Source organism: Paroedura picta, chromosome 1 (assembly GCF_049243985.1).
Source record: "Paroedura picta isolate Pp20150507F chromosome 1, Ppicta_v3.0, whole genome shotgun sequence".
Taxonomy (NCBI): Eukaryota; Metazoa; Chordata; class Lepidosauria; order Squamata; family Gekkonidae; genus Paroedura; species Paroedura picta.
Genome location: NC_135369.1, coordinates 173,410,108 through 173,424,947, shown reverse-complemented (window position 1 = coordinate 173,424,947; position 14,840 = coordinate 173,410,108). Strand labels below are relative to the sequence as shown.

General features: G+C 45.7%; 3 protein-coding genes across 14 annotated transcripts in view; 2 read left to right on the top strand and 1 right to left on the bottom strand.

Moving 5' to 3' along the window:
• Window positions 1-6,298, top strand: part of NEK5 (NIMA related kinase 5) — a 33,947-nt gene extending 27,649 nt beyond the window's left edge. For 10 of the 11 annotated variants that reach the window (XM_077312110.1, XM_077312179.1, XM_077312167.1 and 7 more), the window contains 3 exons: window positions 1,353-1,487; window positions 3,772-3,883; window positions 5,386-6,298. In XM_077312110.1, coding sequence (XP_077168225.1) covers window positions 1,353-1,487; window positions 3,772-3,883; window positions 5,386-5,602 — 464 coding nt within the window. In that variant the 3' untranslated portion in view covers window positions 5,603-6,298. The remainder of the gene's footprint in view (window positions 1-1,352; window positions 1,488-3,771; window positions 3,884-5,385) is intronic. The other variant, XM_077312157.1, reaches the window with a different exon arrangement.
• A 135-nt stretch (window positions 6,299-6,433) lies between these two features.
• On the bottom strand, window positions 6,434-12,495 carry ALG11 (ALG11 alpha-1,2-mannosyltransferase). Its single transcript, XM_077312190.1, has 4 exons — window positions 12,291-12,495; window positions 10,621-10,854; window positions 7,805-8,733; window positions 6,434-6,726 (listed from the first exon to the last, which is right to left on the bottom strand). Exons 1-4 carry the CDS (start codon window positions 12,326-12,328, stop codon window positions 6,455-6,457), a joined length of 1,473 nt encoding a protein of 490 aa, XP_077168305.1. The 5' UTR covers window positions 12,329-12,495; the 3' UTR covers window positions 6,434-6,454.
• A 306-nt stretch (window positions 12,496-12,801) lies between these two features.
• The window catches only part of ATP7B (ATPase copper transporting beta), a 56,416-nt gene continuing 54,377 nt past the window's right edge, over window positions 12,802-14,840 (top strand). For both annotated transcript variants that reach the window (XM_077312064.1, XM_077312082.1), the window contains exons 1-2: window positions 12,802-12,940; window positions 13,243-14,150. In XM_077312064.1, coding sequence (XP_077168179.1) covers window positions 14,028-14,150 — 123 coding nt within the window. In that variant the 5' untranslated portion in view covers window positions 12,802-12,940; window positions 13,243-14,027. The remainder of the gene's footprint in view (window positions 12,941-13,242; window positions 14,151-14,840) is intronic.

Below are 14,840 nucleotides of genomic sequence, written 5' to 3'. Positions count from 1 at the left end.
TTCCCTTATTGGCCAGGACACCAGTTCAAAGACTTCCTGGTTCCCAGTTGCAAGGCTTCCCTCCCTGTTTTAAAGTGACTGTGCTCCAGAAGCCCACACTTCTCTCAGCAGAGATTTGCCTCATTCTCAGAGAGGTTGCTGCTGGCTTGGGAGTCAAAAGAGAAGGAATAAAGCACTAGTGGCGGCTGGACTTCACCTGATCCCCCCCCTCCAGTTCAGGAAAGGTAGTTCAGCTTCGTTCACCTCCCCCCCCCAAGCTTCCCCAATCAAGTGCAGAAGGGTTTCTGTTTTAACATTGTAAATTGCTTTGAGACTCCTTTGGGTAGAGAAAAGTGGCATATAAGAACCAACTCTTCGTCCTCTTCAGTAATATCAGAGCTCTCTCAGCCTCACCTCCCTCACAGGGTGTCTGTTGTGGGGAGAGGAAAGGGAAGGCGATTGTAAATCGCTTTGAGACTCCTTCAGGTAGAGAAAAGCGGCATATAAGAACCTGACGAGAAATTTCTTCAGTATTCACTCTCTGCTGTTATGCTTCCCAGACTGTTTCTTGCGGCAGATGATTATTTTATTTAGATATTCATACCAACTTTTTGTCCCACTGAAGGACTCAGTGTGGCCCATAACATTTCTGTCCTCCTTTATCTGCACATCAGCCCTGTGAGGTAGGCTAGGACAAGTGTGAATGACTGGTCCAGGGTCACCCAGTGAGTTTTCATGGGAGAGAGTGGATTCAGACATGGGTCGCCCAGGTCCTAGACTAATACTTTAACCACCACATCATGGTGTCTGTCAGGCATCCAGTTAAATACTGCAACTAAAAGTATGTGCCAGTAACCAGCTGCTCTGATGAAAAAAAAATATTATTGTGGGTGTGACAGAAAAGATGCTGCAATGTTGGGGAGCAAGGAAGGGGAAGTATACACCCATACATGAGCATACACATGAAGCTGCCTTGTACTGGATCTGACCATTGGTCCATCAAGGTCAGTATCATCTTCTCAGACTGGCAGCGGATCTCCAGGGTTCCAGGAGAGGTCTTTTACATCACCTACTGCCTGGACCTTCAAAATGGAGACTCTGGGAATTGAACCTAGGACCTTCTGCATGCCAAGCAGATGCTCTACCACTGAGTCATGGCCCCTTCCCATAATAATGTAGCATAATTCAGTTTTATTACCATTCTCTGAGCCAGGGGTAGTCAAACTGCGGCCCTCCGGATGTCCATGGACCACAATTCCCAGAAGCCCCTGCCAGCGAATGCTGGCAGGGGGCTCCTGGGAATTGTAGTCCATGGACATCTGGAGGGCCGCAGTTTGACTACCCCTGAGCTAACATCTCCTGTTTCTCAACAGACCCTGTGCCCATAATGCCTTCAGAATTCCCTGAAAAAAGGAAAAAATGGAGCCAAGAATCCCCTGGGACACTACTGAACATGTTGGCAGAAGCAGAATGCTCCAGTGACACTCTGAACCAAGCAGGAAAACCCAGTAAGTTGTTTCTCGCATCTCAAATGGCAAAGCAGTTCACAGCCAAGCTGAAAACATCCAGCTTCTTAAGAAGTAAAGTTAGTGGGACAGCTATATTCAAGTCCTGTGGTATCTTCAGAGTCTAGGCTTTGGGGAGTCAAAGCTCTCTTCATCGTATCTGAACTGCGATCTTTAATTCAGGTATTCTATTTTATATATTTCACCTACATTGTAAGTTACCCTGAGTCACGTAAAAGAGAAAGGTGCCTAATAAATGTTTTAAATAGAACAAATGCATGCTTAAAATCTTTTAAAAGCGAGTCTTCTGCCTTGCCTTCTGTTGAGCCAAGTTTAATTTCAATGGAGGCAGCGCTCCCCCCTTATATACTTCTGATGGAAGGTTCCAGTGAAATAGTTGTCAGCATCCTGGCAACTCTCTGTGGTTTCAGAGAAATGTAGTAACGTGATCTAATTCTGTCCTACCAATTAGTCAGCTGTGGATCTCTCGCTGAAACCAACTAAGTCCCTCGCTCCCAGATGGAGAGTAATAGACCTTTGTTGGACGGGGGGAGGGAAGTGGGTTATATATATATTATCCGTCATCGTGATATTGTGTTTTAATTACATTTTAATGGTTTTTTACGGAATTTTATTGTACTTATGAATCTTTGTAAATCACCATGAGACATTTGAGAGCAGCAGTATATAAATATAAATATAAATATAAATATAAATATAAATATAAATATAAATATAAATATAAATATAAATATAAATATAAATATAAATATAAATATAAATATAAATATAAATATAAATATAAATATAAATATAAATATAAATATAAATATAAATATAAATATAAATATATATTTTGGTACCGACATGCCCTTCAAAAACAACAGATTAGCTGTAGTTGTAAAGTGTGGGTGTCTAACAAGACTGCAAACGGGGTATCCATGTTAGTCTCTTTTAGCAAACTAAAGCCAAAGTCCAGGAGCAATTTAAGGACTAACAACATTTATGTAAGTGGGTAGCTGTATTGGTCTGAAGTAGAGGAGTTGGTTCTTATACCCTGCTTTTCTCAACCCAAAGGAGTCTCAAAGCAGCTTACCCCACAACAGTCACCCTGTGAGGTAGGTGGGGCTAGGAGAGCCCTGAGGACACTGCTCTGTGAGAGCAGCACTATCAGGGCTTTGAGAAGCCCAAGGTCACCCAGCAGGCTGCATGGGGAAGTGCAGGGAATCAAACCCAGCTTGCCAGATTAGAAGCCGCCACTCTTAGCCACCACACCAAGCTGAAGTAGTAGAACCCAGTTTGAATCCAGGGGCACCTTTAAGGTCAGCAGAGTTTTATTCAAGGTAGAAGCTTTCACACACACTCAGACACACAAAACCGTGTTGTGAACTGACCCGAGTCAGTACCCCTGAAAGGGGTGGTATACAAAACTAAAAATAAATAAATTAACCTTCGTTGGTCTTAAGAGAGTTCATATTGCAATAAATGTTTTTAGCCTCTAATGTGCAACTGGACTTTTGCTATATTTTACCATCATACCAGAAAAGCTTTTCACATTCACTGGGATGACTGTAGATTGGATCCCAAGTTTTCCATTCTGTGAATAGAGGAAGGCTCTGCTGTTGGCCAATTGCATTTGGTTCTGTCCAGTTTGTTCAGTTCTTCTAGACCAATTCCACACGTCAGTGGCCACACTGGGCCACCACCAGGGGCTTGCGACATGAGCATTTACCCTGCCACTTCTTATGTCCCCATGGGGGAATCTTTTTCACAGCGGATTGTCTGCCCAGGATTTCTGCCTCCATGGTAGAGGCAGCTGGGGCAGGATCATTCCACCACATGGGGGGGGGGCAGAGGGGGTCTCACGAAGGTGGGGCTGCACGCCAATCATGCAAATGAAAAAAAATGCCCCATGCAGCCTCACAGTACCGTGAAGCACTGCAGAGCTGAGTGGAGCATTTTCTTTCCCGCTCTGGGATGCCATAGGGACACCTTCTACACAGGACAGACCCCGTTTACCCCTGTGGCAAAAAAGGAAATGTGGAAATATCTGCATTCCCTTGCTGCAGTACAAGAAGAGAGCCTGCTCCCAGCGAGGCCCAGGATGGGGCTGGGATGGGGCCAACATCATATGGACGTGGGAATTAGGCCCACCGCCATATGCGTGCCACCCTGGCCTTTTTCACCCATGCAGAATTGGCCTTTGAAGAAATCACTCTCATCTTTCTGTAAGTTCAAGGTTGCTTACAAAAGAAAACCAACTCATTAAAACGTTTCTTCTTTTCAGAGGAGACCGTTACCCCATCAACTCCCAAAACCGATGAAGGCAATTCAGAATCAGGCTCTGCTGTTGACGTGGATGAAGACCGACTTGAGCCAAGGTCTGACGACGATGACACGTAAGTCAGGTGCTTCTCTGAGAATGTCAGGGCAGCATCATCACTTGTTCTTCAACACTGTTGTTGTCATGTTAACAACCCTGATCGTAAGACTTCTGGAGGGAGGGACTGTTGGTGCTTAAGGATGGACAGAGTCAATGAGTAAACTGATGGAACAGTACTTCTAGCGAGGTTGGTGTTAGCAACTGAGATGCGGTTTGCTTTCCACATCCTAAAAAGATCACGTAATAGATTTCCTATCGGCCCGGCTTACATCTCAATTCATGTGCAACTTGCTATCATACACATGTTGATATTGAGTCAGTGATTTAGATTACTAGGGGCCAAACCCATTGCATTCAGGAATACAACAGGCACTAGATTAGGAGGGTGGAGTGGATGAACTCTGTGGATGGCCTCCCCCTCCCCCCAGGACCTGGAAAGGCTGCAGGCAGCTGTTAGGGAACTCACTGGCAGGGGCCACTCTCACACGAGAGGGATCTGCAGCCTCCAAGCCTCGGATGGAAGTAGGAGGAGGGGATGTTCAGGGGTGGGGGGCAGAAGGCGATTGGCTTGCCACTGGACAGACAGGCAAGCTGGTTGGAGGAGGTATTCAGGGCGGGACAACCGCCTTGATTGGGTGTTAAATGCTGAGTGGCACTTAAGCCATGAGACACGCTCCTCCTCCAAGCCCTTACCAGAAATATTAAGTTTTGTTTTGCTTTGTTTAGAAGTCTGCCTTGCTTGCTGAGACTCAAGGTGGACCACAAGAGACACTTCAGTCAGGCAGCCAATGACATCCAATAAACAATGCGATACTACTAGGTTAGAAAACATAGAGAACAGACAACCATCTAAGGCAGTCTTTCTTACCTTTTTTACCATGGAGAAACCCGTGAAATGGTCTTCAGGCTTCTAGAAACCCCAGAAGTGGCACAATCGTTCACGCACGTGCTGGAAACCTTTCCAGAGCCATTAAGAGAAACCCCTTTGTCTTTTGTCATTTCCGCAGGTTTTCTTATAATCCTAGTCCTATTGCATTGTTTAAGGCATGTCTAATTGTTTTATATCATTTGGCCCTTTTGAGCTTTAACAAGGAAGGCTGCCTATAAATTTAAAAAATATAAATGAGAGATGTACTAGCCTGGACTGCTGAACTTCAACAGCTCGATGGCTCTCTGATTCTCTGTAGCACTCTCAAAGGCATGAATCATAGAATCATAGAGTTGGAAGGGACCTCCTGGGTCATCTAGTCAAACCCAGGATAGTGTGGCTCAACAAAGTATACTGCTATCAATTAGCAGTCACTGATAACTAGCCCTATGGAGGGGTCTGTTCACACAAAGAGCACTTTCAGATAATCCTGCTCAAGTTATAAAGGTGGCAGTGTGGGAACCACCTCATATACAAAGCAGGCCTTAGACTTTCAGACCAATTTTAGCAGACTTTTTGGCCAACTTGAGAATTGAATATCTGGTTTAAAAACTCACTGTATATTCATTTTTTTGCCATGCATTATATAGTAACTTTGAAGAATCTGAAGATGAATTGAGGGACGAGCTGATAGAATCCCTGGAGAAAGTAATATCGTCCTTGGAAGAAGAGGCTATAAAAGCTCCAATTGAGTCCATGGATCCAGATCAACAGGAGAAAGACAACTTAACTGATAAACCACCTGATGGAGGTTTGGAAGAAGACGGTGCCCTGACCGGAAACAAGCAGGAAGCTGCTGTCAGTTAACATAATCTTGCACAGTCAACTTATAGCAACCAGAGTTAGCTTTACAAAACTCTTTGTAGGGTCAGCAGCCACCACTGTGTAGCAAACCAAGTATTAGATTCCCAGTATTGGAAATGGATGTGTTCCACTACAGCTCACATTAATGAACTTGACAAAACGTACAATGCCCCCTGCATCTCTAGAGTTACTACTTCCTTATATTAACTCCTGCTGGTTTTTAATGTTGAAATGTTTAGACGCCTCATTTCTCTAGTTTATCAAGGACTTCTTACCGTTTTCCATTGAAGAACTGGGGGGAAAGTGGAAGGCGATTATTCTAAACGATTCAGGTAATGCAGTTTCAATGACAGGACTTTTGGCCAGCAGGATATAATCTTCTTTCTTGTAATGACTGCTGAAGGGGGGGGGTCTCATTGATCACCTATTTCAACAACAGTTTTGCCTTAATACAGTGCAGGAAGGTGGTGTCAGTTAAAGGGTACAAATAATTTCTTATTAGAGGTAGATTCAGAGCTTGATGCCATAAAGGTTAATTGAAAATCAAACTAGTTGCTAGCTGTACTTACTAACAAGTGTCCAACTCCCTTGCAAAACTAATTATTCTGTAAAGCTGCAATCTTAACAAACGCCCTATGCATGAACTGATCTGTACTTATGATTATTCTCCTTACATAAAATATTAATGTTAAATGCTAACCTGCCATGCGAATGTTATGGCCTATCCTAGTACCACACTGAAGCTAATATGTCTCAGAAATACTTTGCTGCACAATATAATAATTATAGTACAAAGACAACATATAAATGTAGCACCATAAGCCATTCAACGAGTCCAAATACATAAATAACATTTTATTTAAATAATTGTTCCACTGATAACAGGAATGTTTCCTCGAATTCTCGTTCCGCAAATCTCTTTACAGACTGACGGGCGTTTTGCCTGATCTCGAGTCTTTTTGCAGGAGACAATGAAAAGATATGAGCCATAGTATCTGCGTAGTCCTCTTCATTTTCTGACAGAAATCCAGTAATGCTCCCTTCATAGGGCACCACTATGTCCAGTTTCGGGCCTCCGGAGTTGTGAGCCAGGATGATTGTGCCCGCTGCCATGCATTCAACGATCCCTATAGAAAAGGCAAAAGAAACTGTCATGAGTTAACCCTTTTCATCTGGAGGTGAAAGGAGGGCATCCTTAACAGAAGGGCATTTACACACTGGCTTTTGTAGTTTTCTCGGATTGTGGAGCCATGTTCTGGTAGTTTGGAAGTTCCTAACAGTTAGAGCAGTTCCTCAGTGGAACAGGCTTCCTCGGGAGGTAGTGAGTTCTCCTTCTTTGGAAGTTTTAAAGCAGAGACTAGATAGTCCTCTCACAGAAATGCTATTTTATGAACTTAGGGAGATTGTGAGTGGGTGAGCAAGAAGGGATGTGTCAGTGTTTGTCTCCTGTGGCCCTTCCTTGCATACCCAGGGAATTGCTGATCGCCACCGTGAGATGGTATAAGGGCCTCTTGTGGCGCAGAGTGGTAAGGCAGCCGCCTGAAAGCTCTGCCCATGAGGCTGGGAGTTCAATCCCAGCAGCCGGCTCAAGGTTGACTCAGCCTTCCATCCTTCCGAGGTCGGTAAAATGAGTACCCAGCTTGCTGGGGGGTAAATGGTCATGACTGGGGAAGGCACTGGCAAACCACCCCGTATTGAGTCTGCCATGAAAACGCTAGAGGGCGTCACCCCAAGGGTCAGACATGACTCGGTGCTTGCACAGGGGATACCTTTACCTTTACCTTTTACCGTGAGATGGTAGGTGAATTTCCTTCAGAGCAGGCTGGATTCTGGAGATTTTTGGTGGAGGGATCACTTGGACATGAAATTGGGGGTCACTGTGGGTGGGCAGATAGTTGTGAGTTCCTGCATGGTGCATGGGGTTGGATTAGATGACGCTGGAGATCTCTTCCAACTCTATAATTCTATGAGCGGGCCATGCATGATCTCCAGGCAAGCCCTTCTCCCTGTATGCAGGCCACAAAGATCAATTTTGTTTAGGCCAAGCCAACGTTTACCTTCCCATCCAAACTGAGAAACTGGTTTCTGCTTATTGTGCGAGCCCACATTCTCTCACAATTCAGAATCCTGGACTGTAGAACAATCACAGGCCATAAGAAATAACTTTTGTGTCATCTACGCTGGATCACGTGCAAAAATACTCACCAATTCCAAAGTGTTCATTCCACATGGTGTGAAGGCCAATGGTTGCGTTGCCTAGATGGGTCTTCAGCTCTTCAAACGGAATGTTAACCTTGAATTCCACCCTTTTCTCCACGCCCAGTTCTTGACAGAGCTTTTTAAGTTCACTTACGCGTCGGTCATCTTCTTGGTTGCGGCATCCCCCGATCAGAATAAGTTTGGGTAGGGGCTGCTGCCCTGTAGTCTTCTCCAACAATTTGGCAAAGGCTCTGATCTGCAACGGGTGGTCCTTTTCTGGCCTGAACTGGTTCACTGAAACAATACTATGCTCTTCGGTGCCCTTTTCCTTGCATAGAGGAATCTCCAGGAACGCCTGAACGTCACAAGGTGGATATACGATATTTGGGTAGGCGCCACCACGCCAAAGGAAGACAATGTGGCCGAGTGTCCACGAAGAATTAACCATGACGACGTCGGCACAAGACCCAACTAACCCATACGCGAAAGCAAAAAGATAATAATACCCAAGTTTCAGCTTACTTAACAAGGGATTTTTTGCAATTACGGTGGCGTTATTAAATCTGGCACTCTGATTCTTAACCACAGAAAGCATATCGGTGCTGATGGTAGGGTAGTGGACGTAGCATCCCACTCGGCTGCCTCCTAAATATTTAAAGAGAGGGAGCGTGAAGGCGTAACCCATGGAGTCTATGTAAACATCAGGAACACACTTCACTAGGGCTTCCCAGCCCAGAACCACTGACCCTAAGCTCTGACCCAGCAAAGTGAAATACGGGTAAAGGGAAGCTTCCACAAGGTAGCGCTTTTTCAAAAACACAAACTTCACTGGTTGATTTAGTCGGATGTTGAATCGCCTGTAAGCTCCTTGGAGAATACTCTCAGCTGTGGCATCGGTATCTCCAGTGTAGATAACATAGGAAGCATCTTTGTACCTGGAAGATAAAAGACAGTTTACTGTTCAGACTCTTGTGTGAAAATGTTCGGGGTACAACTAAACCTCAGATTTTTTTATTCAAGTGGACTTTATTCAAGCCCAGGGTTGTTGTGAGGATAAAATTGAGAGGGTCCTCGCTGGGGGACAAGGTGGCGGTAAATCAAGTAAATACATAAATTCTTTGAGCTCTTGATTCCTCCCCCACCCCCAAAGTGTGTAGCTGTGTTGGTCTGGAGCAGCATAGCAAAACAAAATCAGAGTCCAGTGGCACCTTTAAGACCAACAAAGATTTATTCAAGGCAGGAGCTTTCAAGTGCAAGCCTTGAATAGATCTTTGTTGGTCTTAAAGGTGCCACTGGACTCTGATTTTGTTTTGTTGCTCAGATTTTTAAGTCAGTTTTAAACAGCTCCAAGAAGCTGGAATTAATGCTGTGCAACGCCATTGAAGAGCAACTGACCGTCTCCAGTGATTTCATCAAAAGGAAGTAAGTAACTTCCTCCAGAAAAGTTGATAGCAAAAGAATTAAGCATATTGGTGTACTGGAAAAAGAGTCAAGCATTGTGATGTACCACAAAAGAACAAATGAAAACACAGCTGTTGTTCTGCTTCAAATATTTAACATTCATTGCATCAGAGACCTTGTAATCTGGAGATTTTAATAGTAGTAACTAAGCAGGTATATGGTTCTTTGACCATTCTAAAATACTTCACATGGTGTTTTGGTTTGTTTTTTAATTTGCTTCATTTATACTCTGCTTTCCAGAGACCCAAAATGGCTTACAACATTCTGCCCTTCACCATTTTATCCCTGAACAATTCTGTGAGAGTGAGCTTCCATATGTAGCAGAATGGGGACTCAAATCTGATCTTCCAGATGCCAGTTCATGGTTGTTGTGAGGATAAAATTGAGAGGGTCCTCGCTGGGGGACAAGGTGGTGGTAAATCAAGTAAATACATAAATTCTTTGAGCTCTTGATTCCTCCCCACCCCCAAAACAGAGACAGACAGAAAAACAGGTTTCAGATACTGCTTCTATCATGCTGCTATTGTGCATGTGAAAATCTTGGGAACAGTTAACTGGCAGCTCTCTAGGGCATGACAAGGACCTTGTGACAAAACAGGGATCCTGTAGTGTAAAGTTTTAGTGCTTACACTCAATTCTGTCTTTGTAAACTGGTACCACTTCATTTTTCTGTAAGTGACCTTTATTTTAGAAGAAGAATTGGTTTTTATATGCCGCTTTTCTCTACCTGAAGGAGTCTCAAATTGGCTTATATTCGCCTTTCCTTTCCTCTCCCCACAATAGATGCCCTGTGAGGGAGGTGAGGCTGAGAGAGCCCTGATATTACTGAAGAAGAAGAAGAAAAGTTGGTTCTTATAGGCCACTTTTCTCTACCCAAAGGAGTCTCAAAGCAGCTTACAGTCGCCTTCCCTTTCCTCTCCCCACAACAGACTCCCTGTGAGGGAGGTGAGGCTGAGAGAGCCCTGATATTACTGCTCAGTCAGAAACAGCTTCCAACAGGGCTGCGACTGGCCCAAGGTCACCCAGCTGGCTGCATGTGGAGGAGCGGAGAATCAAACCTGCCTCGCCAGATGAGAAGTCCGCACATCTAACCGCTACACCAACAGTCTCTACAAATTGCATTTTTCTACATTTTTGCAAGCATAAATTCTGAAACTGATCTGCAGCTTTCAGACCCAAATGCAGAAGCAAGTCACTGACTTCTTTTGCACCTAAGAACCAACACATGAGCTAAGACAGACAAAATGTAAAAAAAATGAAAACGGAACAGCGAGGTTTTAGTTGCGGGATGTCTCCATAGAAAGCTACTGCAATAAATGCAAAAACCATACACCAGTACTACAAAAGGAAAGCTTACTTACTTATTCTGTAAAGCTCGTAGAGCGCACCATAACACTCTCTCCCCTCCACCACCGGCATTGCAATACGGATGAAAAAATGCAACTACGAAGGCCCTTTTCCCATCTTTCCCTGGGGGGGTTAACTTGTTTTTCCTTTGTTGGAGCCATAGCCGTATAACCCACAGGAACAAGAACAGACAGATACACAGAACTCCGCTAAGTATTAGGGCAGGGATAGCCAAGGAGTACAGCAACCTGAAACAGAAAAAGGAGATGTATGTATGTCAGCAATTCTATTTTTTATAGGTATTTACTGGTTTCACTATGAGCGTCTTGTGGCGCAGGGTGGTAAGGCAGCAGAAATGCTGTCTGAAGCTGTCTGCCCATGAGGCTGGGAGTTCAATCCCAGCAGCCGGCTCAAGGTTGACTCAGCCTTCCATCCTTCCAAGGTCGGTAAAATGCTTGCTGGGGGGTAAACGGTAATGACCGGGGAAGGCACTGGCAAACCACCCTGTATTGAGTCTGCTATGAAAACGCTGGAGAGCATCACCCCAAGGGTCAGACATGACTCGGTGCTTGCACACCTTTACCTTTACCGGTTTCACTATTAAATATATAAAAAATAGAAAAAACATAAACACAAAAAGATGTTATAGAATTGCAAGCTCCTTCAGCTACCTATAACCTAATACAAATTCAGATATTATTTATCCATATAGTGCATACAGAAATGCCAACGATCTTGGAACTCTTCGAGAGGTCTCCTGTTTGCCAAGCTTTTCAGTTTGGCCATTTTGGACAGTTCCCTGAGGAGAAAGGTGTTGAGTCAGTAGCAACCTCAAATTTTGGCTCGCTATTTTGGCTGGTCATAATTGAACCCGCCTGATCCAGTGCATTCAATCCTCTCTGACAGCTACATGAGGCCGAGTCTTTGTATACAGACACATGAGTTTTAGATACATTCTCTAGATTGAATCAAGTTATGGAATTAGAGTCTGCATCAATCTCAAAAAAGATAAGATTTGCACCTCATGTTTTCAGGGTATAGGTTTTCGACATTCAAACCTGTGTTCCACTGACGCTTAAAGGTGCTGATAGAATGAGGGAGGCCAATCTGAACACACACCAGGATAAACATGTCCACCCAGGCAGCCACGGCTGGGCTGGCACTTAAGGTGGCCAACTCTGGGTTGGGAAATGCCTGGAGACATTGGGGGCACAGACAGGAGTGGGCGGGATTTGGGATGAAAAGGGACCTCAGTAGAATCTAAGGCTATAGAGTCCAGCCTCCAAAGAATCTAAGGCTATAGAGTCCAGCCTCCAAAGCAGTCATTTTCTCCAGGGGAACCGATCTCTTTAGGCTGGAGATAAGCCGTAAAATTGGGGGATCCCCAGGTCCCACCTGAGGACTGACATTCACAGCTGGGAGTAGGCGGGATATGGAGCAAGAAGGGACCTCAGTGCCGCATAAGACTATGGAGTCCACCCTTCAAAGCAGCTGATCTCTGCCTCCTGGAGATGTAATCCCTGGGGGTCCCACCTGCGGACTGACCTCCCTAGCTGGGATTTGGGGCGGGCCCTCACTGAAACCTGCGGCGAGGCTGCCCACCCTCCAAAGCAGCCCTCTTCCCTGTGGGCCGGAGAGGAGCTGCAAAACCCCGTTTTGCCCTGGAGCCTGCAGGCGCTCTCACCTGAGAAGCGACCCAGACCCGACGGGACCAGCGGCCATGGCGACAGCAGCGCCTCCACCGCGGCGTCCCTCAGCCCCCGCCGTTGCCGCTCGACAGCTTCCCTTTCAGAAGCGCCGGACTTCCCCTTCCTGCGCCCGCCGACGAGGTTTCCTGCCTGCCTCGCCCGCCATCTTCCCCCTCCTCTGTGGGCGGGCTAGTCTAGTGAACAGCACCGGCTGCTTCGGGGGGAGCCGGGCCTTCCCGCGACCCCTTTCCAGGGGGCAGGCCCCATTGCACTGAGCTGTGCGGGATTCTCCGCGGAGACGCCATCCTCAGAGGCGCTTTTGGATTCCGCGCCCCTGGCGCCGCGCGCTTTGCAGCTGGCTTTCCCGCGTGCTTTCAGTGGCGCGCTCCCACCCGGGCCGCCGGCGTTGGTCTGAGGCAGCAGGACTAAGGCAGAGTCCGGGGTGGGCGCTTTCTTGGGCAAGGCCTCTGCAGAGGCGGGCTTGTCCAGGGAAGCGTGGGGTTTCCTAGGGGTTCGTGGGTCTTAGAGGAGCCCCCGGACTCAGCCGTCGCTCTGCCGCTCCCGGGCAAGACTTCAAGCAAGCAAGCAAGCAAACCAGATCAGAGTCCAGCAGCGCCTTTAAGACCAACAGAGATTTATTCAAGGCGTGAGCTTTTTTATTGTGCTACTTCAGACCAACAGAATTTGAAGCAAGCCTAAAAACGCGTAGCTCGGGTTGGGCAGCCTTTCCCGCGTCGGTCTGAAAGCGTGCGGAGGAGGGTTTGGGGTGGGTTGGTTTAAACCTGTAAAACAGGGGTAGTCAGCCTGTGGTCCTCCAGATGTTCATGGACTACAATTCCCATGAATTCCCAAATGCTGCAGGGGCTCATGGGAATTGTAGTCCATGAACTTCTAGAGGACCACAGGCTGACTACCCCTGCTGTAAAAGATTGAAATCTTGCCTTCCAGGGCGAGATGAAACTGGCGTCCCAGAAGCGTCTTGAAGCTTGACCCAGATCATGCCAGCATCGGTTTTGGGGCGAGTCGCAGCTCGTTTCGGGAGATGCAACCCATTATTTTTCCTTGGAAGTCAGTGGATTTTGAAAAAGTCGCAGCTATGATTAGGATGAAATTTGTTAGACTTCATAATTTTGCTCGCAAGTTGCCCGCAATAATAAAGGTGGATCGTGGCACTGTGAAAACATCACACACTTTGATTCCAGAAGTTTCCGCGAATAGAACGCAGGACGCAGCCCTGATTTAACAAAACCGCCAGTGAAATCACTTTAGGTCAATTTCCACAGAGCGTCTCAATCGCCATTGCTTGTTAGGTTATGTTAGCACATGAAAATTGTTATATTACTATTTTATATGTCTTGTTAATCGCCCTGAGCCTTTGGGACACGTTATAAATATATATATACTTTTTATTATTATTGTTTGAAACCCGCCTTTTCAAGGCGCAATCGTTAAAGGTTCATTCATTCATTTGTACCATCGTAATTCTCCCAATCTAGATTGCAAAGGGCAGCATTACATCGTACGTAAATATAGAGCCTTTTAGCCCTCTAATCATAAAGATGGAGCTCCCGGAAGCAGAAGGCACGTGTGCCGCTCTAGCGTGGCCTTCTCTATAGTCAGCTGTGGATTTTCTTAAAGTGGGAAGACAGCTGGTGGGCGGTTCGTGGAAGGGCCGAGCAACAAGGGAAAGCCAATCAGGTGTCTTCATCGCCTTCCCGCAGGAAAAGTAGCCAATGAATGACCGAGGCTTCACTTCGCGTAGCCAATCGGTGAGGGCAACTCAAATTCAAAGGGCAATTTTGCTGCCAAAAGGAGGCATCTATTTAATTTCCTACGGGCGTCAAGGGGAGTTTCGCGTAAGTTGTGCTACTCTATAGAGGCTGGATGGAGATCACAAATCCATAGTGGATTTGGATTTTGTTTTTTTCATATTTCATTGGTATCCAGAGCCAGTTTACATAATAGCCTAGTTTAAAATGAGGCACAAAGACACTTCTTGTATAACTTGGGGATTTTATGTAAAGTGTGAATGGTAGGAAGGCATCGTGCTGGCTCACAGGTTCGCTTCTTAAGGCTGCAGCAAGGAATTTACTGCAGTTGCTCAGGTGCTTCAGGGAACTGGAGTGACCTCTGCTGTAGAAAGCAGAGTGAGCTCCTTTTTGATGAGCTATGAAGGAATTTCTGCAGACTGGGTTTTTCTTGGGGGGGGGGAGTTTGTCTGAATCTTAACTGATATCCTCTTATGGCCTGCCTTCCCCGGACCTGGGAGAGATTATGCATTTTTTTTGCATTGGAAGGCTGGATTTAAAAGCCTCTGTGTGATCTTTAAACTAAACACACAGTTAAAGCCTGCTTTTGTATGTGAAAGGATTGTAATCTGTGGGCTACCTTATTAGACAGAGGGGGAATGCCTCTGGTGTGCTAAGATCTAGACAGTGTTATCCTGCATTTTGCCAGGATAGCCCAGTCAGTGAACCAATGTGGATGATCTTGTTAAATTACCACAATATAGAAAAGTTAAAGTATACTCTAAAATGAAAATGTGA

Coding starts and splice junctions, on each gene's coding strand:
- ALG11 (XM_077312190.1), bottom strand. CDS start 12,328: ATGGCCGCTGGTCCCGTCGGGTCTGGGTCGCTTCTCAG. Junction 10,855..12,290: donor GGGTCTGGGTCGCTTCTCAG/GTGAGAGCGCCT, acceptor TTTCTGTTTCAG/GTTGCTGTACTCCTTGGCTA. Junction 6,727..7,804: donor GAATGAACACTTTGGAATTG/GTGAGTATTTTT, acceptor CCTTTTCTATAG/GGATCGTTGAATGCATGGCA.